We start from the raw sequence: 25,457 nt of genomic DNA on the forward strand, positions 1-25,457 counted from the left end.
TCTTGTGTATCCCAGCTGCTGATGAGCAGGCAGCTGGCAGAACCAGGCCGAGTTTGCATAAGCCTAGCCCAAAATTCTTATGGGGTATTTAACTTTAAGCAGTTCTGCTCTTTTGTCTCCTTCCTGTAAGAAAATCTATCCTCAAAAGTCGCCAGAGTGAAACTAAGATTATGCTTTATTCCATGTGAGAACTCTTGGTCTGATCAGATGTGACCTGTCTGTGGATGAGAGTTGATTACAACTGGGAGACATCTGTGCAGCATTTGATTTCCTTGGCAAAATTAGATTTAGTTTCCATTAAGGAGTGATTTAAATGGCAAATTGTAGAGACTATGAAAAAAGCTTTTCTTCTCATGTATAGGACTGTTGTAAACTGCAGAGTTTCTAAAATTTAAATGTTTCAAAAGTTGACAGGATTAATTACTTTTGTGAAAACAAATGTGTAGGCACATTTCCAGCTGTCTAGACATGTACCTTTTTGTTCAGAGACAAGAATTCTCTTTCCAGGCCCCTATTCTTCCCAATCAATTTAAAATCTACTGTTTGAGTAGATTTGTTAGAAGAAATGTAATATCAAAAACGATTATGTTTAATCATTTAATTCACTTGCATTTTTGACTTTGGCAGACAAATGAGTCTGTTCCAGGAACGTTATGTTCTCTGTCACTTTTTGCTTAATTTTAAGCATGAATCTCTTTGCTCATTGAAGCTAGCCAAGAGGGATCTTTGAGACAGAACAAAATAGGTCTGGAATGTCTGGCTTTTTCTATTGTGAATTTGAGGATGACCTATAACCTCTGACATCCAAGAATTTTTTTCTAATCATATCTGACCAGTTCGTCCAAGTTCAAGAATTGTTCATACGCGTGTGCAGGAAATCAAGCAAAAGTCAGGAAGCCTGTGCTGATGAACAAGGAGCTTCCGAGTTAATTCAAACATAAAAAGGGAGCTGAAATACTAGAGCTGGAAGCAGGGACAGGTGACCCAGGAGGAATACAGAGGCACTGTCTGAGCATCCAGGGATGGGGTTAAGAAAGCCAAAGCCCATCGAGTTGAATCTGGTGAGGGACTTGAACAGCAACAAGAAGGGCTTCTACAGGTGGATCTGCAGTGAAAGGAAGAGTAGAGAAAATGTGGGCCCATTACTGAATGGGGCAGGAGCCCTAGTAGCAAAGGACATGAAAAAGGCTGAGGTACCGACTGCCACTTTCACCTTGGTCTTTACAAAACCAGCCCTCAGGAATCCAAGGCCCCTGAGACCTGTGGGAAAGTCTGGAACAAGGAAGACTTAACCTTTGATGGGGGAGGATCAGGCTAGGGAACACTTAAAGAAATTGAATGTACACAAGTTCATGGGACCTGATGCACCGGTGAGTGCTGAAGGAGCTGGCTGATGTCATGGTGACACCATTCTTGATTTTCTTGAATGGTCATGGCATTTAGGAGAGGGGCCTGAGGACTGGAAGAGAGCAAATGTCACTCCTATCTTCAAGAAGGGCAAGAAGGAGGACCCAGGGAGCTACAAACTGGTCAGCTTCACCTCAATCCCTGGAAAGTAGTGGAGCAGTAATCCTGGAAACCCTTTCCAAACATATTATGGACAAGAAGGTGACTGGAAATAGTCTGGATTTATGAAGGGGAAATCATTCTTGATCAACCTGATAGCCTTCAATGATGAGATGACAGGCTCAGTGGATGAGGGGAAAGCAGTGGATGTTGTTTTCTTGACTGTAGCAAGGCTTTTGACGCTGTCTCGTGTAACATCCTCATTGACAAACTGAGGAAGTATGGGCTAGATAAGGGGTCACTGCGGTGGATTGAAAGTTGGCTGAACTGCTGCCTTAGGAGGTTGTAATCAGCAGCACAAAGTCCAGCTGGGGGCCAGTCACTGGTGGTGTCCCCCAAGGGCTGAAACTGTTTAACATCTTCATTAATGACCTGCATGAAGGGACCAAGTCTGCAGATAACACAAAACTAGGAGGAGTGACTGTTGCATTAGATGTTTGTGCTACTCTTCAGAGGGACTTTAATGGGCTGCAGAAATGGGCAGGAAGGAACTTCATGAAGTTCAACAATGGGAAGGGTCGAGTCCTTCATCTGGAGAGACGTTAACCCGAACCACCTGGACAGGCTGGGGGCCAACCAGCTGTAAAGCAGCTCTGCAGAGGAGGATATGGGGGGTGCTGGTGGACAGCGAGTTGACCATGAGCCAGCAAAGGTGGCTATCAGCCTCCTGGGCTGCACTAGGAAAAGCATTGCCAGCAAGTGGAGAGAGGTGATCCTTCCCCACTACTCAGCCCTGGAGAGAGACACCTGAAGTGCTGGATCCATTTCTGGGCTTCCCAGTGCAAGAGAGATGTGGACACCCTGGAGCAAGTCCACTGAAAGGCCATGAAGATGAGTGATTAAGGTGCTGGAGCATCTCTCACAAGACACAAGGCTGAGAGAGCTGGGACTGTTCAGTCTGGAGAAGAGAAAGCTCAGGGGAATCTTACCAATGTGTATAAATACCTGATGCATGGGATTGAAGAAGATAGAGCCAGACTCTTCTCCATGCTTAATTTAAAATTACTTTACCAAAGGTACTTCAGCTAGTATTGCTTGAAGTATGGAAGCCTAAGCAATTGCAGAGTGAGCAATGGATCTGAATAACTTGTTAAGAGGATGATTAGTGATTCTTCAATGGGAGAAGCTGGTTAACAAGTGTGTTGCTTGTATAAGCTGTACATAAATCCAGTTCATTGACTCTTGCTGAGTTACAAGTTGCATTTTGGTTAATTGTTCAGCAGTGATGGTACAAGGGTGTACTTTAGAACAAAAGTTACAAAATCAAACTTATAAGATATTCTTCTCATATAAAATTATATCACCTGCCCTTGACTTTCTAATTTTTTCATTTAATAGTTCTAAACAAAATTTCCTGTCCTGTGTTAGCACTCAAGAAATATTACATTTAATCTTGTTAGTTGAACGTTCAGTCTTCTTGAGTGCTTGTTCAGCTCCATGAAACTCTTTTGTGTAATCCCTCTCTTTTGCTGCCACTTAAACAAAAAATGGATGAAGGGCTAAGTAAGTCAGTAGGCAAAATGGATGAAAATGTACCTTTATAAGTAATTTTTTTTTTTGAAGTGTGCTACATGTTAACCATGTAGCATTCAAAGAAAGGAAAAAAATTGAGCCCAAGCGTCTTAGATTTAGCACCAGGAAGCCTGACTAAAAGTTTTTTTTCTTTTTTTTTTTTTCTCCTCACTGTCTTAAATATCGCTTTAACTTAACAACACACCTTTCTGCGTCTTGTATATTAAACTTCCAACTGGTATCTCAAGCTTGAACTAATAGCTAGCCTAAACTACTAGAATACACTGGAAGGAAAAAATTACCTCCACAATGAATCAGGTTTTAGGGCTTCCCAGGAAACACCTACTGTTTAATGTTCACATGATTTTAATTGGTTTAGGATGGCCTATGTTCAGTGCAGTTCACTTACTTGTAAAATGATAATTCTAACTAATTTTTAAATAAAATAGACTTAAGATTCTTAGCTATCAATCAGCCCCAAGTCAGTGATGGCAAAGAAAACCAACAGCTTCAAACAGAATTTGTAGCATGTTTGAGTCAAATCTCACAAATGATAAAACTTGATTTTTATATAGAGTAGAACTCGTAGATTGTCTCAGTGTACTTTCCCATTCATAACATGAAGTTCTCTTCCGGTATAACTGAATTTGAGCATGGCTTGATTTGTAGGAGATTTATTTTGGTGTTTTCTTCCATGTGGCCTGAGCTGGTATAGTAAAGAATAAGGAGGATTCTCCTGCAGTTTTTTTACCTGCCTTGGACTAGGAATGAACTGTGTTCGCCGCTGCAAATGCAATGATCTGATTTCAGAGCACAACTGGATTTTTAGAGCCTTGTCTCATCCTTTTTTCTGCCAATGATGATTGCTGACGAGGCCTGTTTCCTTAGCCACTGCTGAAGCAGGAGAATTTGCTGGCCTGAGTATGGTTTTCCCTGCTCTCATGAAATAACTTGCTTCAGTTAAGAGTGTTGGTAATATGGGGGAGAGAGATAGAGGGAGGGGAAGCCTCCTCTGTGAATTAGTAATCAGCAACAGCTGAATTTGGAGGGTTGCACTGCATTGCAGAGAGCATAGTCTGTTTTATGGGACAGCAATTCAGAGCTGTGGTTGCACTTGTCACCTTACCATCTGGAACAGTGTTTTCTAAAAAAAGAACATTAAATTGTTGACAGTATCTCTTATTTACCTTTCATTACATAACAGCTGAGCTTTGCAAGCTCCTTCCCCCCCACCCCACCCATTTTTGTCCCCCTGCAAGCTGTAGAGCCTCTGTTGTGTCTATGGTGGTGCTTAGTAAGAAAGTTAATTGCTGGTGTGCTTATGCCAGCACTAAGCTACTGATTTGCTCTGTGTGTTCTGCCAGTATCTGTTTGAACTACTGTTCAGTTTAAATTGAGTTTATATGCAAATTAACTGGTTATAGGTTCCTATTGTTCAGGCTATAACAAAGAGTTTGTATACTCTTTTTTGCCTTTATAAACAGCTCTCCTTCTTACATGAACTAAGGATTTTTCTGTTGTCAAGAGAAAAAAAGGTCTTTATAAAATGGTGACTGTCAGGAAGTGTCGGGTGTGCTCCAGATATGCCAATCAGTTATGCTGTGAGCATGCTGGAGGTGGGAAAGGGGCATGGCTTATGGCGCGCTCTCCCAACTGTTGGGCTCATCTGCCTGAGGCTGCAATCCAGCGCTCTGGGCTAAAGCAGTTACTCCTTGCCCAAAATGCAGAAAACTACAAAAATCAGAATTTAGGTTGACTGAGTTATTGTATTTCAGTGATGGGTGCCATTGGGAAAGTGAAGAGAAATGAGGGAATTACCTATCCTGAATGAAACCTTGAAAGGATGACCAGAAACTAAAAAAGAGGAAAACTGGAAAACTGCAAAAGGAAAGCAGGCAAAGCTTTGCCTGCTTTAAGTCTGATATTTGCTCAAAATGCTGCCCTGAAAGGCTGTTGCTTTTCCTGGCCTCTTTCCAGGTCAGTGATGAAAGAGTGTGAAGTGCATGTGGCAAGAAAGATACCCCATCAGCCATATGGTGTAGCAAGGTTTTTTGAGGTTTTGATTTTGTGTGTTTTTTTTTTTTTTTTTTGTGGGGGGGGGAGTTGAATTGGATAGGTTAGTCTATAAAATTTTCCTGTCTTAGCTTTAGTACTTTCATTAGTTTGAACTTTTTTTGTTTATGGTTCAATATAAATGTTGGTGGGAAGGGTTTTAAACAAAAAAATCCACACTTCTGTAGAAGCAGGGTGGAAAAAAGTTGTATGCGCTACAGGGCATGTCTGAAACGTGCTTTGAAACTCTCTGTGAGAGTTGCTTTAATCTCAGCTAGTTGCAGGCTCTACTTTACATTAATGTTCCTGCATTTTGTTTTAGACAGTCCAATTCCCCTCAGCACCAGAGGTAGGTGGATCGACTGAAGCTTGTTATCAAAATGCAAAGAACAGAGTCAGGTGGAAAGGAAGAATCTCAGGAAGGAGAGCTGTAGGAAGAGGCACCGTTCTTCTGCCATGGGTGACAGCCCAGCTCCATAACACTCTTCATGTCTTTGAGTCCTTGATTCCCTAAAGTAACAAGGGCTTAAGAACCAGCTCTGAGCCCAAAGAGAAGACAAAACTCCAGGGAGAAGATTCAGCTCCTGACTGACCCAAACCTACCTTTTTGCGCTTTAACAGTATCCAAAGCAGTGCACTGTTAGAGGGCTGTATGTGCTCTAACAGTATCCGTACAGGGAATGCTTCACGGACTCCAGACTGAAAAGGATGCCCTGTTTCCTAGCGTGGCTGCTTTGTGAGCTGCTATGGAACAAACAGGAACTGGGGAAGGAGAACTTTCCTGAAAAAGCCAAGATCTCTGGAAAAGCTGAGGCAGGGGAGGATGACATTTAGTGTAATTGGTACATTGTCAGTGAAACAAAGTAGCAGGTCAAAGACTACTCTGTATGATTTGCTGAATGTGAAACATTTATTTATGTGAGCAATACATTAACAAATGGCAAAGTCATACACTAAAGATATGTGGAAGCATGTTTTTTTCCCCTCATCCAACATACTAATCAATTGAATCAGGGCAAGAATTACATTTCAGTCTCGATTTGGGACCAACAAAAGAATTATGCTTCAGAAATTCAATACCATGCACAAAACCAGACACTTCAGATCAAACTTGCTTCTTCCAGCCATGCTGAAGTTTTGCTTGAAGACCCTGATCAGTAGAAGTACATAGTTAAAAGAAAAATTACCAGTGTTTCATTAGTTACCTGCCCACAGCAGTACAGACTATGTAAAAGTTTTAAATCTACAACTTAAGATGGACAGGTTTTTTTCAAGTTAAAGAATTAAAGTGCATATCAGCAATTGTCTGGTGTCTGTTAGTAAACAGCTTAATGAAAAGAGCTCACTAATGTCTTAGGTGTTTTGTTTTCCTAACAAAAATAGCTCTCTGAAGACTTCTAGCATTAATTACATCACTTCAGTACATTACTTGATAGAGAACATGTGTGGACTACCTCTGGAGCAGACATGTATTGGTTTGTTCTAACCTACAGCTTAAGGAAGCTTGCTACACAGACCTGAGTGGCCAGTGATTCATATGACTCATTTATTTTGTATACATGTAAACAAACCCTGCCATCATCAGGGACTCAGGCCCACCTAAGGAGTCTGTAGAACTCATCCAATTTCCACTGAAGCTTGAAATGCAGGGGTACTTTAGACAAATATCAGAGCTATATTTAGCAAAGAAAGAAGTAGCTTAGTAAAGATTAACTATACAGTTAAGTATAAAGCAATCTTAAAAAAAAACTTACAGAAATTACACATAAGGCTATAGTAAAGTGCCTAGCAAGAATATAAAGAACAGTGTAAGCTGACAACCAATAACACTGCATTCTTGCTTCCATCACCTCTTCAGAAAGTCTCCCATGTCCAAAAGACAATTTTTCACTTCTGTTCACAAAGTGTTTGGGAGCTTAAAGCCACAAACATAGTCAAATCAGAAATTGTAACTTGGAGCACAATCAGCTCACTTTTACTGTATACTGACAAATCTTCCAGGAACCCTCAAAAGCTACTGACATTGCTCTTCAGATCCTGGCTCACGGCTGTACAGAGCTCTGGTGCAGCTGCTGTCCTCGGTCCCAGCTACTTCAAACATTTGCACCCGAGTGTCTCCGTTTCTCTCTTTCCCCATTCCCCTCCTTTCATCAACATACATTTCCGGCACTACAATGCCTTTTTATTTTTGTTTTTATTTTTTACTAAAGACACAGCATCTGGCTACATCAAAACTGCAGATTATTTAGGACTATTGTGCTTTCTCAATGTCTCAGAAGTCAAGTTAAGAAGATAGATAGATGTTTCTTGATTCCATAACCTCCTCCTTCCTCTACATAGATTCCCACCTCTTACCGAGAGCTCCCACAGCTCCCGGATACATGCAGGGATGCTGATTTCCTTCCTGTGGCAAGCCAAGTAAGTGCAAGATCTATATTTGAGAGAGAGATCTATTGCCACTATTAATTTTGCTGGGGAGGAAATCTAAACTTTGTCTTTGTGTAAAAAAATACGGAGCAAGTTACATTAAAGCTGAATTTCAACTCTACAGTAATTTTAAATGGATGCTCTATGACAAACCTCCCCTCTGAATAACCATGTAAAACCAAGACTACACAGATAAGAGAATTTGAAGTGTTAAAAATATAGTTCCCCTCTCCCCCTCATTCCTTGACAAGTTAGCCTTTAAAGAACCACTGATACAAAGGAAGCTGACAGAACAGCACTGAATAAACAAACAGCTATGAAAAACTTTTGGTTACTAGATGGTTGCATTATGTAAACTGTATGCTACCTTCATGCTAGTTTAAAAGTGTTCCACATCAAGGACTCCATACTCTGGCACTTCTGGCAAGAAGCAGATGTTTTCAGGCTGGTAAAATTTTGAGATGAAAAGAGAAGTTAAAACCAATACATTTTTCCCCAGTAGAAGAAAAAGCCGTGTTTGTGTTCCAGTGGCCATCCATCATCATTTCACTTGTAAATTCAGGGGAGAAAAAAAAAAAAGTTTAAAGTTACCTGCTTGTAAAAGAGCTAGTGATATGATTTTTTTTTTTTTTTTGCTTTCAGAAATCTGTCACTTTGGCACTGTGCCAGTTTTCCAAATGGGTTTGCTCTTCCATAATAAACAACTAGAATCTGCATTGTGAACCAGCCTGGTAAGTAACTCAGTTTTGAGAACTGAGTTAACTCACTTTTCTGCTTCAACTGAATTCACCTTAGTCTGACAGGTTTTTTTTTGTTTTTTTTTTTTTTAGACTAGTTTTCTTATCCAGCCACATCAAAAGTGTAACTAAGTTCCTCCTAAAGTTGTTTTCTGAATAACACAATTGCTTTGTATTAAAATGTAAACACTGTGATACCATAAACCTAGTGTATACAAAAGGCACAAGACAATTAGATTTGTGTTGCTGAAACTTCCTTGACTTTGAAAGTTGATAATGCATCTTTTATTATCTGACTGGTAAACTTTGACCCTAAGAAAGCTGATAATCTTCTAACTTAATTGAAAGGGCTTTCCCATGCGCAGCAGTTTGGCTTTTTGGTATTACAGTCAAACGTCCATTGCCCTATAAATGTATATATCACAAGTTATGACAATAAATCTCCTTGATAGTACTTAATACTCCTTAGGTTGTGCAATAAGAAAAGAACTGCTTTAAAGAACAATTGAGAAAAGAAATCTGAGACAACTATTGGTTAAGCAAACTAGGATTTTGCAGGATAGTGCCCTTCAGGAACACAGGTTGGTTCAAAGCCTCTTTGAACCAAAGTGAAATGCCAACATTCCTTTCCCTAAAGGGATAAGGACTCCAAATGGGACAAGAAAATCCCCCTTTCATAGGGCTGCCCAGCACAGCTCTCATCAAAAGCCCCAGTTGGCCAGGTTCATTTGTATATTATTCATCTGAATGTGGGCTTTATATCACTCCACTTACTTACAATTGGCAGACGGTAGCTATAGTACTCAATTAACACAGGAGTTTTTTCCTCCCTTCCACAACTTTGCAATCTACTGGAGGTGCATATCTGAGAAAAAAGGGAGCCTTTGCAATCATGCTTTCCAAACGTGTTCCAAAAATAGTCTGATACTTCACTCAGGTTGGCTTATCTTCAAAAATAGCTTATCAAATGCTCAAAAGAAAATACAGTCCATCAAGCCACTCAATTATTCATCATCGATTGTTCTCCCAGTCCATAAAGCAAGTAGCGCAAAAATTTGATTTAAGTCACCCACTTGCAGCAGTTTGAATTAATACAGGTGAATTCTCAAAACCAAGACAAGAACATGGACTGATATGTTAGGAGGTCACATTTTTCTTGTGCTGAGTATCAAAGTAAAACCAGCCACAGAATTTGCAGAATAACCTCAGCCCCCTTTTTTCATTTCATAATACTCAGAATTATCTTTTTACCATTCAAGCACAGTAATTTTAAGTTGAAACATTCTTTCTATGGTTCAAAAGTAGTATGTCTTGTTTCATGTTTCAAGCAGTGATATGGAGACAGCTAATTATCTGTCAGTTTATTTTCTGAGCACATCCACACAAGAGCAGACAGGAACAGTTGGCCAATAGGGCTGAGTTTTGGAAGAATATATCCTCCTTCCAACAACTGCTTTTTCTTGAACTGAAATAGAACATAACATTCCAAAATATGTTTTTAGAAATGAAGAACACTTAACAACTGAGTTACTTCAACAAGTCTCATCAACTCAAACGCAATGGCAAATAGTAGCTGAATAAAAATCCTACACACGAAAGAAGAGGAGGATATGAGACTGTTAACTTCACAGTTATGTTATTAATTCATGTCACATGGCAGTGACTAAAAACTGGCCACATAGTAAGCTGGCCACTGGACCTTTATAAAAATCAAGTGAGCAATCTTCACAGTACTTACAGGTACCTACATCATTAAACACAATTCTGAATTGCATTAGTGTGAACTATACCTGGCAGTCTCAGTTACTAGTTTTCTGCTTACCTATACAGATTGATCATATCCTTAGTTCGGATAAAAATTCAAATTAGCAACACCTTGGCAGGTATGTGGGCTGTATTTTTCATGACAAAGATGCTTTTGAGAGATTAGTTGGTTCTGTTATTGTGATTCAGCATCTTTAATAGAGTATCCTATTCAGTGCCGAGGAACAAATATAACTCAAAATGTTGACAATAAAGGAATAAAGTCAAATGCAAGATAGTCCCTGGAAAAATACTGTAAGAACATTTTCAGATAAGGGCTCTTATTCCAACAGCGGTATGTCAGCTATATATATATGTGTACATACACACACAATAATGTAGCTCGTTACATCACCAGAAACACTTAAGTGCCACGTAGAAAAATCTCAGACACAGCTATGGGTACAAGTTCATGCCAGAGAAACTACCAGTCCTTAGCTCTTTCAAGCTCTGTGTACCTTGGTCCATTTGTCTGAGGCAAAACTCATTTCCAGCCCCCCGCCCCGGCTTTAGGTGCCTGTACACTTGCTCTTTGGAACACTTAACCTTCTCTGAAAGTGGTCTCTCTGCTCTCTTAAATGTGTGCAGGGGGGAAATCAGACCACAAAATACAAATCTAAACTACTACTTCCCCAGACTGAATTGAAAAAAAAAAAAAAAAGTGTGAAATGTTTATCAAGCAAGACACCTTGAAAAACTTTTTACGCACTTTGAGTCTCAAGAGCAACCCACAGACCACAGTAAGGTTGACACTCAAAATAATTTAAGTAACAGAGTTGCAAGGAAATGTACACATTGTTCAAAGAAAGATTAAGGTTAACAAGTTAAGTAAATTATGTATTAGAGCTTTGAAAGCAGAACCTCAAATATGACAAAGCCAGTTGTAATTAGTGATATTTCTGTAACATTTCATTGTTTTGATCCAAATATTTTTGTTGTTTTTTTTTTTTTTAAACTAAAGTTGGTCTTCAGTGCTTTATTCTTGGATTGCTGTATTTAAAAACACCAGCACTTGAGTGGGATGACATGTAAAAGACATGAAACTAATAGAAGTTGAATAATTCATGCTTTCCTAGAAGCTATTCTTTTATTGAAGCAACCGATTGATTCAAAAGGGCACAGGCATACCAGTTTAGGTTTTGAAGGAAGGGTTAGAAATGAGAGTTGAGATTATAGAAAGAAAAACTATGTAGAGCAGTAAAAATTGCTGACACCAGCTGGAAATTTAATTTCTCATCTCTTCAATTGCAGTCGACATCCACATTTTAGACTCACATAACCCATTTCAGTTCCAGTATCATTGCTGCTTGTAGATACCCCAGAAGCACCTATGTCTCGAACCTTTCATGTCTTCATCGCTTAATGTGCCCACACACACAAGAGTAAGGGCCACCACTTTTCCCGTTTCTCTGATGAATCCAGTTAAACTTACTGAACTTCTGGGAACTTCTGCTGCAAGCTACAGGCCATCTCTTGGTATCCACATACCTCTCTTGTTTTTATAATTTGCCTTCACGCTACAATACCATGTCTGATTGATCTAGTAACAATTGTTACAGTTCTCCAACTGCTTTCTGAGCCTTCCACTTCCTTCAGGAATGACTGACAGCAGTCTGACAACTGTGACAGCTTATCCAGGAGCCACATCACATAGATGTGAAGGACGTCCATTTGAGAGACCTCTTCAGGATGACTGAAAGAATGCCTCCAACAGCAAACATGGAAGGGACCTTCCTCCATCAATTTTGTTGGAAAATTGTAAACTACAAAGTATGCTGAAATTCTGAGGGAGGTTAGAGTCTGAAATAGGAATCTTTTACCCAACTTTAAATATGAGATAGTTGATTTCAGTAAGCTTTGGTGGAGTTAGAAGTCTTCAAATAATAGAGCAAAGTGCACCTGATAATTGTGTCTGTTCCCCCCAACTTAATTATTCAGTTCTCCTCCTTTTATGTACAGAATGGAATTTAGTAGCTGAATCTCAAACTTGTCTTTTGAGAAATCTCAGTTGCTAGAAACGAAAAAAACGCAGTTGTTTTTGACAACAGGTGAGTAGATGCTTAAGAAGTCATTTGGACACCTTTTTGTCTTCAGCAGTCAGTGCTTGTATTACTAAATAGGATGATGTAGCTCAGTTCCTGGCATAGAATAAGCTGCCAGTAGTTTTACCTATTAGAATAAATCTGGGTTTTTTGATCATCTGGTAGACCTTTGCCTGCTATACTGCACCAAGCTATGATCTATCGCATTCAGGGTTAAGAACTAACTTGAATTCTAAAGTTAGCTTTACAAAGATTTGTCACACAGCCTTTAATAGTCACAATTTCATTATGTTTCTACAGAAAAGGTATAATATATTTTGGAATGCTATCTAAAAGTACAAGTATAAAGATTAAATAATACTCTGAAAATATGACCCATTAAAAAAGAAAAAAAACAGAAGTTTAGTTTAAAACCATGAATTTATGTGCTACTGTCTCATAGTAACAAAATTAAAAGGGAGAAGAAAACTGATCTTTTGTGCATTCTTCGAGTGGTAAGGAATCACGGAATAGCACACAAAAATTAGGCACACAAAACATTAACATACCTTTCCTTCAATATTCAGATGTTTCTTTTAAGAGAAACTAGGTCTCATTTTCCATGGTTAATGCAGGATTGCTCATACCTTTAAAGACAAAAAATAATATCTTGAAATGAAAAGTTGTCATGTCATTTTTAGAAAACAAGACAGCCTTTAACTATCAATTGTCTTAGTTTTGTTCTACTTGCTATTAAGTCTATTGTCCTATGTCCATTACGTTGCTTTTCACTAGTTGCAACAAGATATTGTCATATTCTGGTATAAGTAACTTGTCTCCCAAAACAAATATCAGGCTGAGTCCAAGAGATAATTAGCATCTACTAGTATTAGTGTTCTCAGTATCGCTTAGCCATGTTTATCTATAACTTGTAAATATATGGGCAGCTTGATTAAATGGAACTTTTTTGTTTTGTTTTACAAGCATGCATCTAAAAGATGAAGTTTAATGGCACAGCTCTATGCAATCAGTTTTGGTTCATGAATACAAACCACGGAATCTCTGTCATTTTTACATTATATTCTCTAAAAATAATTTATTAGAGAAATAATTACTGCAGCATAAATAATTCATTACCAACTTTTCCCTTTTCAGCCTTTGTACTTATTTCTGACCAAGACTGCGTATCAGTAAGAAGGTGGCTCTGGGAATCGCGTAGTGGCTTTGCGGGAAAGAGGTGATTCTCACTGTAACATGATTAAAAGAGAACACAGAAGTGAACTTTGGTAATTTTACACCATCCTACTACACCTTTCAAACACTGTATCATATGAAATATTTTCTGTATCTTACCTTGTTTATTTTCTTGTGAATCACTAAACTTTTATCATTACAAATGCTACATTGTAGTTGTCACAGGTACAAGTATAATCTAAAAAGCAACTCTTTAATGTAAAACTGGGAAACAGCTCTTTTTTTTTTCCTCCTTTGGCAGATAATATAAATTAACAAACATAATTTAATTCCAAATACACTCTACACATGCGCTTGCCCCCTACAACAAATCTGACATGATAAGCAGTGAAGAGAACATCTCTGAAATCTCTTGCCTGACCTAGGCTACAGTTCGCTTTCTCTGTACCATCCCATCATCACGCATGGACTTGCAACAGTACAAATACATGCCTAAATTACTAGGATAATTCGTAAAACATGCTTTAGCTGGATATTTCTTGTCTGTCAATAAATAACTAGCTAAAATTTACTGTATTTCTTTTATGAATAAAAGATTGTCAGTATGAATTGATTATCACTTCTTCATCACACATTCATATAAATCTTATATGAACTTACAAGTACTTATCACATACGTCATTTATATAAATGTTGCTAAAAAGTCACAATATGAAATATAGGTATTATGACATATTTATTTAGTTTAAATAATGCCTGCAAACTTTTCACACTTTAAAGATGCCATGACTGTGAAAGATGACGATTAAATTTAAGAAAAATGTCTCCTACGATCAGCAGAAACAAAACATGTGAATTTGACGTGCAGCTTCCTTCCCACTCCCCACTTCAGAACTCCCTGCCACACACAACTGTTGAAGCCTGCCATTCTGTTAAACAAAGCATCCTTCATCAGATATGAAGAAACAGGCCTCCTCAGAAAGCTTCTCAAAGTAATGCATATATATCTCCCAGGCAGACTGATTAACTATATCTCAGGCAGACCAATTAACTATCTCCTATACATGCAGAACAAAATGTTATTGAAACTATTTAGGCATGCATAGAAAATTTAGGTCCTGAAAAGCCACTGAACTGAGGCAAAACACACAGAAAAGAAGAAAACATTATTCCCATAAACTGAGATAGAAATCTGAAGCTTAGCTGAATGACAACTTACTTTTAGCTGTTTTAAATTTTACTTGTATTTCTTAACAGGAAACTCTTCATTTGCTTACCACTTTCAAGTATTTTATATATGGTTCCATTTATACGTGCACTGGAAAAAGAATATCAGCTATTTGAAATATGTAACAATAAGCAGAAGATTACTTTTTGGATGTTGAATTAAGACCACCAGGCGTGGAAGCTTGCTCAGGATCTTGATTAACAAGGCAAGTTGGGAAGGAGCAACCATCCCCTAGACTGAAAAATTCAGAATTAGTGTTGCACACAAAAAAGCTTTGAAGAATTGTTTCTTCAAGTGAATTTTACCAGATCTCATTTCAGAAAACTTAAGAAAATAAAACAAACCCCAACCTTCCTGTGGTTCCTGATCATTCAACAAATAAAGCATTCAAAATTAGCACATACCTTGAAAACACAGGCAGCAGCCAGTATTTCTTCTCATCACCAAACACCTGCCTTAGATTTTTGCTAAAGCCCAAACTAAAACCATTCTTGTCCGTTCTATGACGAAATATGGGAGCTCTGAACACCTCTAAAAGAAAAAAAAAGTTGCATCACATTTCCTTGCAAGATAACACATTTAAGTTTCACGTCAGTATTTAGACAATTGCATTGATGAAATCATCATCCAAGAGGAAACGCTGTACTGCATAAACGACCGAGAAAGTTAGGTCACTCACAAAACCCAAAGTCACTGATACACTGTATTTGCAGAGGAAGTCTTGTGGCTGAGAAAGGGTGGAAAGTCTTGCCCTGTACCCTTGTCTCTAATCAAGGCGAGGAAGAGTGAGGAATTTGCTTTTTAAGAAGGACTGGTATATTATATGAAGATTTCACCATGTGATTACACTATAGAGTTTTCAAGAAAGAAAAACCTACACAGAAGGTTTACTACCTAACGAGTAACGGAAAAGAAGAAAAACTTAACCTACTTTAGTAGTAAGACCAGCTTTTCACACCCTGGGATAGGAAAGCATTCTATGTTTTAACAGCTGCATAAAGAAAGCACTTTGGTCACAGATCGAGATAATTCCCCATGGATGTCCAATCCAAACATCTGCAGAAGACAGTTAAATATAGCTTCAAGCGTTGCAAAGTGTCAGAAGCAGAAAACTCGTTCGCTTTCCACCAAGTGACTGATAGCCATTTAATTCCCTGAATTGGCTATATATACTAGGCAAACCATGTCCTGAGGTACTCACAGTACAGCTTATACAAGCCCTTCTGGCATCATGCAGGGATTGTTCTTCTATATGAAACTCTCAGCTATGAAGTGCTGAAAATGTCCTTCAACATGCAGGTATGCATTAGTTATAAGGTGTTTTAAAGAAGGGGGAGGAGAAAATAGAGACATCCTTTTAGATATCTGTGCTAGGCTAGGAAAACTGCTCCTAGTATGATTTAAGCATAGCCACACTTAAAGCTGTCATAGTTTAATAACCCAACTGTTGCATGTTCAGGGCCTGACACGTAGAGCTATTCCCCAAAGTAAAATGGAAAGAGATCCATCTTTTCAAGTAGCTTATGTGTACAGAGAACATGGTATATTAACTGTGCGAAATTTAACTAGTTCTACAAGTGTAAAATGAATTAGAAGTGTACTACCTTACAGTTTCAATGAACAAATATTTTTTATACTTAACTGTGCACTAAAGCTGATAACAGTTTATAAACAGAATACTCAATTAACTCCTTTAAGCATCATTAATAAAACTTTTTTTTTCTCCACTTACAACTACTTTGAATGATTTCCTCTGTTATTAATCTATAAGTTAATGTCTGATTTTTCAGAATACCAAAGAAACACAAACCCTAGGGAAATCTTGAAGTGAGCAAGCTTTCCTCCAATGATTATACATAAAGTTTTCCATTAATAATGGAAACATGAGTAGAACATAATACATTAGTAGAGCCCAGGAGAACTGGAAAAAAACCACTTTCACTTACTTAGACTAAGTCACCTTATATCAACAGGAAAGTATTTAGGGATCTAGATATTTTGACAAACATATCAGCAAACTGGTATTATTACAGTCCAGGATATATAGTAAAGAACAGTCACATAGAAATCTTCTGTTCCTCTTTTTTTCTAGATCTGTAACCAGACAGATGTTTGTCGGTATGGTGGGAAATTGTGACTTAACACTGGCAAGTTCTTTGAGGTTTTTAAAAAGATCAACTAATAAACTGCCTAAATTGCCTTCTAGATCTCTGGGTTAATTTACTACTAAATACAGAGGTACCGCTTTAAAATTTGTTCTTCTGCATCAGGTTATTTTCTGCCATTAGCTCTTTGTACTCATTCATGTTGATCAAAAATAACAGTATTAGGGCCACAATATGTTTACAGCTTGTCTTTTATATTTTTTTCCCCTGCTTCCAGTGCAGGCAAATTTTTGGAATTACTAACCACATCTTTCAGAGCTTTTTAAAAAATTCTAACTGAAGCGAAAGTAGGAGCTGGGGTTCTCTAGGGGACAAGTAAGTTGGTAGGGGATGCTAGGAGACAATGGAAAGATGGGAATGAACTGCTGGGAGTCACTACCCAAAGGACATCAGAGGACTCTGAGATGGGGTCAGAAGCCTGGGAATGCTAAGTATGGAGCAGCTGTGCAAGCAGGTATTAGCACGTGAAGCATTTGTTACAAAATCATCTCAATTTTTTAAAAATTTGTTCAGCTTCTGTTAAGGAGCTGGAGATGGGAGAAGCTGGGAGGAAGAGGATAGGTTCATTAACGCTTGGTACCCTGGGGCAGGACACAAAAAAAGCCAACATTTCTGGGGAGCAGCAGAAATGGGCAATCAATACTGGACACTGCCAGACTCAGGTTCTTCTAACAAGGATCCAAGTACAAAGGCATGTATACAGGATCACCTTCTTTCTCCATTACTTCCATACATATATATATATATTTATTTTTTTGCTGTCAAACACAGAAGCATTAAATTTGCTTACCCAGCGTAGACTTATTCTTGCTGACAAGCCAGCAATGATACCCAAAGAGAGAAGAAAGACTGACAGAAAACATGGCTGCAGCAAAGAATAAAAACATGATGTGGAACTTGGCTTGAGTATCAGGAAGGCCATTCTAAAAAGAATGGAGAATTATGCTGTTAGAATTGGAAAAATAACTGTTTAATTCGATTATTAATAACCCTCTCTATTCAACCAAATTGAATTCTATGCAGACACAAATATACAGTGCAGCAAGAGCCTGAATAAATGTGCTATATATCTGTTACGTACAGATGTATGTATATCTGTTATGACCAAGGCTGTTGACAGCACGCAAATTAAAGAAACTGGCCCTTTCCTGGGACAGTATAAATATTGACAACAAGGATGTGAAATTTGGATCTGAATCTTAGTTGTGTATTTTGAAGTGACTTCTAGAGAAGAATGGTTTATGTTCAGAACAATTATCTTGTTTAATTAGCCTTCTCAAAAAAGTTACGTCTAGCATAGCACAGCATAATCATCAATGCAAATCTAAGAGGGTAATATCCTAGGCTGTGAATTTTAATAATTATAACAGTACAGATTTTCCCTGAAGCTTTGTCATTATATATTATTAAACTAAGTCAACAAAGCTATCTAACATGCAGACCTCCCTTGTAAAGTGTTTTCTGATTGATGATTGCATACTTATTATATACAGCTTCAAAATAATGTAGGAATAAGTGAAACTTCATAAACTATGATAAACAGAAAAAAAGGACTACAATTATTAGCTGAACTTTTGTACCTCACATTAGGAGATACTAGACTACAACTTAAAGCCTCAGATCTCAGACTTCTTGCACAGGAGTAACTTCATATGCTTTAAAGACAGTATGTAGAGGTGTACTTACTGTCCAAAACTTGATAAAATACTGTAAATCTGTTGCAGCAATGAAAATGCAGTACAGTAGCGAATAAGCCAAGAAGAGAAGAAAAAATTTATAATTGGAGAATCCTACGCAGTTGTTCACCCTGACAACAACAACAAATAAAAAGGCAGATGGAATGTAAAGAAAATTTCATTCATTGCTTTAGTCCAATTTAGCATTAAACTCATTTAGTGTAAAAAAGGTTGCATCAGTATGTAAACCAAGCTTTTGCTTCCTCTCTCTATGTGATGCCCCAGGCTACTGAAATGTATTTAGCTTCAACTCCTGAATCAGCAAAACAAAAGAAAAAATCCCCCTAAAATGCTACAAAGTAATACCGCTTTCTACAGTCTACTGAAATTAAATTCTGGCTTATTGCATGAAATCCGTTCCCAACACATCTAATGTAACTGTGAATGGCTGTTGTGGTTACTTTTTTTAGTTTGTAGGTAGGTTTAGATATCCATCTTTTATTATATAGGTATACTGCACACAACAGCTAGAAGAGTTGCAAGCCAAAATTTGGAATCTTGGTTGAATTTTTGAGAATAAAGGCAGTCTCATTTAATTCATCTCCTTCATTATTAATCATATTATAGACCAGGTGATATTTCCCAAGGAACCCTTAAACACAGGTCTTTAAAGGAAACTTGATCAGCACCAGGCTTGCACAATGCTGATACTGTTCAACAATTCAGTCATCTGAACCAAGCCGGCTTAAAAAACGCATTCCAGCAAAAGAGAACTCGGGAGCCCTGTCACTATAGTGTCTCTTACTAATCAGAGACACTAGCAAGCCCAAGAATCAGCAAAGGAAAAGAAATAAATTTTTCACGTTCATCCAGCTGGCTACATATGAATGGAGTTTTTTTTTCCTGAAGAGGTTTCACAGAGAAAGAAAAAAAATCAATTGGTTTTAATATGTCGTTATCCTCATTTTGCAATTTAATCTATATAGTATTCCAAAATTGCTTTATCACTTTTATAGCGTTAATTTGTCAGGCTGAGCAAGGAAATGTGGACATCTGCTCAACTTAGAAATATAGAACAAAATAATACATCTTTTCTCAGTCCTTTTCTGTTCCTTAAGTGAGAGAGAATGAGTACGAAAGGGATAATTCTCTATCAAAAAGCGTTACATGTCCTTCAAGTGCCTTTCCTGTTTGTACTCATTGCTTGTTAGATTAAAAACGATGAGCAGTGTATATACTCTCAGACTGGGTATGTTTGTGTTGTTCAGGTACAAAGGGTCTGCAAATAGCTATAGTAAGCAAACACTACTGAGAGGAAATTGGAATTTACTTTTCTAAAGACTATGCCGTAGTTAGATACCGCTTTATTGGCCTTTTACATAACAAATCCTAAACTAAGCACTTAACCGTTATTTGATGCAACGGTTTTTATTCTGAAGTCTAAGTTTACCCGAAGGATGTGTTCTGCCTTAAGATAATACAAGAAAAGCTCAAAAAATCCCAACACAGATCATAAAGTTTATGAAAAGTATGTAATTAGATAGTGTGACTTTTCACTGATAGTTTTGTCAGGGTACAGGAAATAGCCTTTTTTCTTATGGTTAAAAGAAATTTCTTCAGCATTCAAAGTTTATTTTGGGAGGGTGGGTTGCTTGTGTTTTCAAAGAAACACACTCCTAAGACTAGGCAGCACCAAGTTTCACACACCAGTATCCCTGTAGCACAAAATATGTAGAAAGCACCTCTATACTATACCAAGGCAAACGTTTCTAGCAGTCGTATCTAACGTGCAGCTGCAAAATAAGGGGAGATTATTAAAATCATGCTGCATTATGTCAGAGGCTCTAGTGAAAACTAGAACAGGAGGAGCCCTCCATCCCTTCCGTCCCCAGCACGCAGTCCTCTGCCCAAGACTCTGGTTTAAAGTCAAAATAGTTTCCGGGAATACCTAGCATGAACGTCCTGCGTTGGACAAGCTATTCTTTTCTGGTTTTTGGTTTAATGTGGTGGAGAACTGCTACCTAACGCTCAATCAACGCTAACTTGGACAATTCCTGCTACTAAACAGTTACCTTTGATTACTTCCACAGGATACCTGCCAAGCTAAAAATAAAACTAATTACTCATCCTGCCTACCCACCAGTTCCAAGGGCTGCTGAAAGAGGACAGGAAAACAAAAACACTGCGCAGGCTAGTATGGCCACAAAGAGGGGAAAGGAGCAAGGCAGGGAGCAGGGGAGAATAAAAAAACCAAAACCATTCACAACAGCTAAAGAGCTAACATGAGGTTTCTAGCAAGCCCACCCAAGCTGTCCTGGGAGCTCAAGGGGAACACGGCATAGCCCCTCCCTTCGTTTTTTTAGGCTGAAGTAAAATTTCATCATTCAACGCAACTAGGCCACAATAAGACTCAACGACCCTGAAGGACAGATGTAATCCTTAACAGGATTTCTTTTTCTTATTGACTAGAAGTCTGCCTTATCCAAACTGTAGGAATAAAGAATTACCAAAGGTCTAAGACAAATGATATATAAACTCTCTTCACATTTCACACCTAGGAAAAGAGGATATAAGCAAATAATTCCATCTGTTCTGCAAGACCAATGAATTCACATAAGCGTCTACCTCGAGCAATAGTAAAGCATCATCTTCAGAACAGACCCCTTAAAAATTTATTTTACCAAATCACAAGGTTAGAAGAGGAAGGCATATAGCATACTCACCAAGGGCAATGATGATCCATTTTCAAAATGCATCTTTAAAAAACAGAAGCCCAAGTATCAAAAATTACAAGTAATGCCAAAAAAGCCAGAAGCAATTATGTTTGTGATATTTAAATTAGTCAGGTACAGATTAAGAATCACCTATATGTACTGACAGATATCTAATCTATTTAGCAAAGATAGCTATTTAAATTCACATAATATAGTTTACCTACAACTACCCAAAACACCTGTTTTGTCAAAAGGCTAGTGCTATAAGAAAATCCCACCTACCACTTCAGCTTTAGGATTTGTTCCTCAGTTTGAATAAAATTCTCAACTGTTGCTCATTCTCTAATAGAGATTTAGAAACTGGGTTAATTCAGTTATTACATATTTAGTGACGCAAATAAATATATTTCCAAGTATATGATATAGTTTTTACATAAATATATACATACACACACATGCATTTTAAGAGGAACTTACTGTATGTGAACAAAACAAAATATTTTTTGCAATTAATTAGTCTCCATTAATAAAAGGTGCACAAAAAATCAGACATAATCAAAGCAAGTGAATTTTGAGAAAAAAAGACTTAATGAAGTTAAGGTGTTTTGCAAAATATATTATCTAATTAAATGCTGCAAATTTGACTCATATTTCACAGGGCAGAGGTCATCCTTTTTTTCTACCCTACTCAGACATGAGATTGTTCCTATCTCATAACGCAACTGCCACCACATACAACACAATCAAGATCCTCCTTCTATTTTAAATTAACTATTCTTTCAGTGCCTCTGCTATTTTGCTGTGCAATATGGCAAGTCTTTTCTGCCTCACAATAACGTCGCAAGGTTTGATTTATTACTAGCTTAAGAGTATTTGGTACAACCTTAAAAACTAAGAATAAATCAATGTTTGAGGAAGCCCCTTTTGGTGAAGTTAGGAATTTAAATCACTGGGTGCAAGAGGGGAGAAATACAGAGGCACCTCAGCTAATCAGGGAGACATCAAAGAGAGGAACAACTGAGAAAAGAAAACAATTAGATTTCTGAGAAATCCAGAGTTGACCTTCCCTTCGTGTTACACAAACAAAAACTTTATATTACTGCTTCAGTGAGAAATGGGGGCTGCTTGGTTGTTTCCTTGTACAAAAACTAAAAATAATCTTCAAGTTATCCAATGAAAAATAGGATGTTAAGTTTATTACCTCAGGTAAGATATAAGTGACATCATGATTAGATTAAGATGGGTGATCTTTTTTCAGATTCTAACAAAAAAAAAAGTAAATTTTGGTTTAGCAGCTATTTTTGGATACATTCCTACAGAAAGTTCTTTATTAAAATTCATAATTCTCAACCTTTAAGTAAAGGATTCATAAGACCACCTAAATCCATGCCAGGATCGATAAAGTCATAAAGTTATGGCAAGCTACAGATTTCCTTAGAAATAAATAAATAAACTTGAAAAAAAACTAAGAATAAAAATAAAAGCTTCTCTGTCCAGAAAAAAAAAAGCAAACACATTTATTCAATAAAGCATTTATTAAGAATATTTTCTTACTTGTCGCATACAGAACAGTGATGGCAACGATCTGGTTTCACAAGCTGGCATCTGTCACAGTATCTGATTGCTAAAGTAAGAAGTTCCAAAATCAGATATAAACACAGTTACACATTTTGATTCCTGAAGTCTGATCCAAAGTAAATACTTAGAAGCCCATCTCAACAGAGCTTGGAGTAAAGTATTTCAGCATGATCAGAAGCAACTGCAAACACTGAGGCACTCTGTACGTATTGTCATACGGAATCTACCAGAGTGAACCCCAAAAGCTCAGTTTTTGGAATCATGACAATCAGGATTTTCTCCTCTAAACCCAAGTTAGGTCTTCAAAACAACCAACCAACAAAATTCACAAAACCCGTACTAGACCAGAAAACCATTACAGCCTGTTCAACAACAACAAAAAATTAAGCTATTATTTTGACAGCTTTAATTTATTTTATCAGATTACCTCTGGATTTGCTTTGCTAGCAAACATTCACAAACTTATGTTATCATTACGTTAAGACCAAGGGAAAAGCTTTTGTTCTTTAAGCTGAAGAACCAGTGAGTGCAAGAGTAACAGTTTCTGTGATCTGTCTAGCTCTTTATCTTATACATAGACATTAATTCATCTGCAATTAGTGTTTATTTTTTGCTTATGAAAGAAGACAGGAAATCTATGCAATTAAAGACTACTACTACTTCTTCTGACGTTTGTCAATATTACCTGCTATTTTTTAACTTGTTCGCTAGTGTTTAGCAAGGTGCTGTCAATCCATTTGAAAATCATAAATTGTATATAGCAACTTACTTTCCAATAATGTTTATTGAATTAATGTAAAGTTACAAAAAAAATCTGGTGTTGCAATGGCTTAGTATGTTTCCACTGACTAGATGTATGCAATTCCTGGGTCAGTTTATTATTGTATAAACTATGAAAAGCAGTTCTTCCCCACAATCTACACCCTTGAAAATTCTCACATCCTTCAAGTAGCAAAGTACATCAAGTCACCCGCCTTCGGTGGCCTCCTGAACAGGCAGTATTTACCTCCAGACATTGTCCGCGTATAGATAGGAAGATCCTTGGCTGCTCGTCTTAAGACTTCTTGCTGGGATTCACCTCTAGGCTCCCTCTCTAGAGATTCCTTGTCTGAATATGACAAGTGGAACTGGAAATAATTTTTAAAGTCAGGACTACGTCAGCAAATTTCAAGGTAAGTAAATATCTCTAGACACGTAAGGAGAAATATTCATTAACTAAAGATGGATTAGTGGCACATACAAGGTATCACAGCAAATAACCTGGTGCTCCTAAGAGCACTAATTCAGTTCACGGTGTTTTTTATCTAACAGTAGAAATAAAACCACACTAAAATTCTTTCTGATGTACTCCAAGAAGTACTTAGAGACACTCTTCAAGAGGAGGATCAAGAGCTATCATAATCAAATTTAATTACCAGTCCCTTGACAGGTCAGTTAATCTACTTTTCTAATAGTAAATATTTGCTAGTGAATATAAGCTACAGATGCCAATCTTCAACTGAAAGAAAATATGCTACCAACAGTAATAGTAGAAAAGACAGCTAAACTTCTTTGCTAGTGTCTGGTGTTTTCCCTTTTATTCTTTGCCATTGGAGAGTCACTGATCTCTTCATGCACGCATTACAGTGTGTTTCTACTTCAGAGTCTGACTGAAAGAACGGAAGAGTTGGATGCCCTATACATAATAGAATAAACATATCTTCACATCTTCTGGCATCAAAGGACTGCTTCTGCTGTTGTTTAGAACGACAGTGAAAGACGTTGCTCTAGTAAGTGCTGAAAGGTAAAAATTCGTGAAATAGATCCATGGTATACACTAAGAAGTCCAATTCTTTTGTACGCTAAAGTTCTCTGCAGCACAGCAACAGAGTCAGCATTGTAACTCTGGCTTCTAGAAACGGGGAGATGCAGAAGTCTTTGGTAACTCTATCACAGAAATAAGACACAAAATCATCTCTGAAAAGAAGCCTGTATTTGGCAGGAAAAGTGACTAGCCTTAACTTGCACCAGCAATAGAAGCATTCTCAAATAGCATTTATGCCCACAAAAATGCTTAAGAACTAGCCATTTTAACAGTATTAAATATTTTCCTAAATAAAACGGGTGCATGCGACACTAAGAAAGCAGACAGAAACACAGAGTTAGTAGCCCATTTTCACCTCTTTAGAGGAAGAATCAATCCTCCTTCTTGATAAGAGCTCACAATCTTCCAGTGGAAACTAGACATTCATTGTGTGACATGAATTGTTCAGAGTCCCTTTAATTTTTTCCTAGCAAGGTTACACTCTTTTAGCTACTTTTTTTTTAAAAGTTGCCTCCTGTTTGGAGTACATTAAGCTATAGTTCCATCATTTTGTATTGGTTCCCAGAACAGTTACGAGTGTACAAAAAAAGAAAAGGTTTTGGTGCTCGCGAAACAACCTTGTCTCCCACCTTCACATAACACTTGTACAGAGCTGATACACACAGGAGCAGAACGACCACATCTACAACGAAGTTCCTCAAAGATAAAATGCATCCAGCTGACTCCCTCACAACAGATTGTTAACCATAAAAGTTTTCTCTGCCACTGAGAGGTAACTCATAAGCTTTCAGGAGAAAGCAAGAAAATGTATTATACAAAAACTTTACAAAGTATAGGGAGACCATTGTAGTTAGGCTAGTACAGTATTATTTGAGTTTGAAGTATTTCTCTGGACAATTATCTCTAACATGGGAGGGATGGGCAGAAAACAATGAACATCAGAAGAAAAACGTCAGATTAGTAATATTTTAAATTCAAAG

The 25,457-nt window shown here is 37.6% G+C and overlaps 1 protein-coding gene across 6 annotated transcripts in view; it reads right to left on the reverse strand.

The window, feature by feature from the left end:
* Positions 1–5,980: 5,980 nt before the first annotated feature.
* The window catches only part of ZDHHC2 (zinc finger DHHC-type palmitoyltransferase 2), a 38,195-nt gene continuing 18,718 nt past the window's right edge, over positions 5,981–25,457 (reverse strand). For 3 of the 6 annotated variants that reach the window (XM_068942784.1, XM_068942782.1, XM_009665871.2), the window contains 10 exons: positions 23,680–23,800; positions 22,650–22,719; positions 21,105–21,137; positions 18,392–18,512; positions 17,496–17,628; positions 14,945–15,071; positions 14,684–14,776; positions 13,256–13,365; positions 12,688–12,765; positions 8,355–9,759 (listed from right to left, as the gene is read on the reverse strand). In XM_068942784.1, the coding sequence (XP_068798885.1) occupies positions 12,725–12,765; positions 13,256–13,365; positions 14,684–14,776; positions 14,945–15,071; positions 17,496–17,628; positions 18,392–18,512; positions 21,105–21,137; positions 22,650–22,719; positions 23,680–23,800 (849 nt within the window). In that variant the 3' untranslated portion in view covers positions 8,355–9,759; positions 12,688–12,724. Of the gene's footprint in view, positions 8,003–8,354; positions 9,760–12,687; positions 12,766–13,255; positions 13,366–14,683; positions 14,777–14,944; positions 15,072–17,495; positions 17,629–18,391; positions 18,513–21,104; positions 21,138–22,649; positions 22,720–23,679; positions 23,801–25,457 lie in introns of those variants that run through there. The other 3 variants (XR_011141048.1, XR_011141049.1, XM_068942783.1) reach the window with 3 other exon arrangements.

Source organism: Struthio camelus, chromosome 4 (genome assembly GCF_040807025.1).
Source record: "Struthio camelus isolate bStrCam1 chromosome 4, bStrCam1.hap1, whole genome shotgun sequence".
Taxonomy (NCBI): domain Eukaryota; kingdom Metazoa; phylum Chordata; class Aves; order Struthioniformes; family Struthionidae; genus Struthio; species Struthio camelus.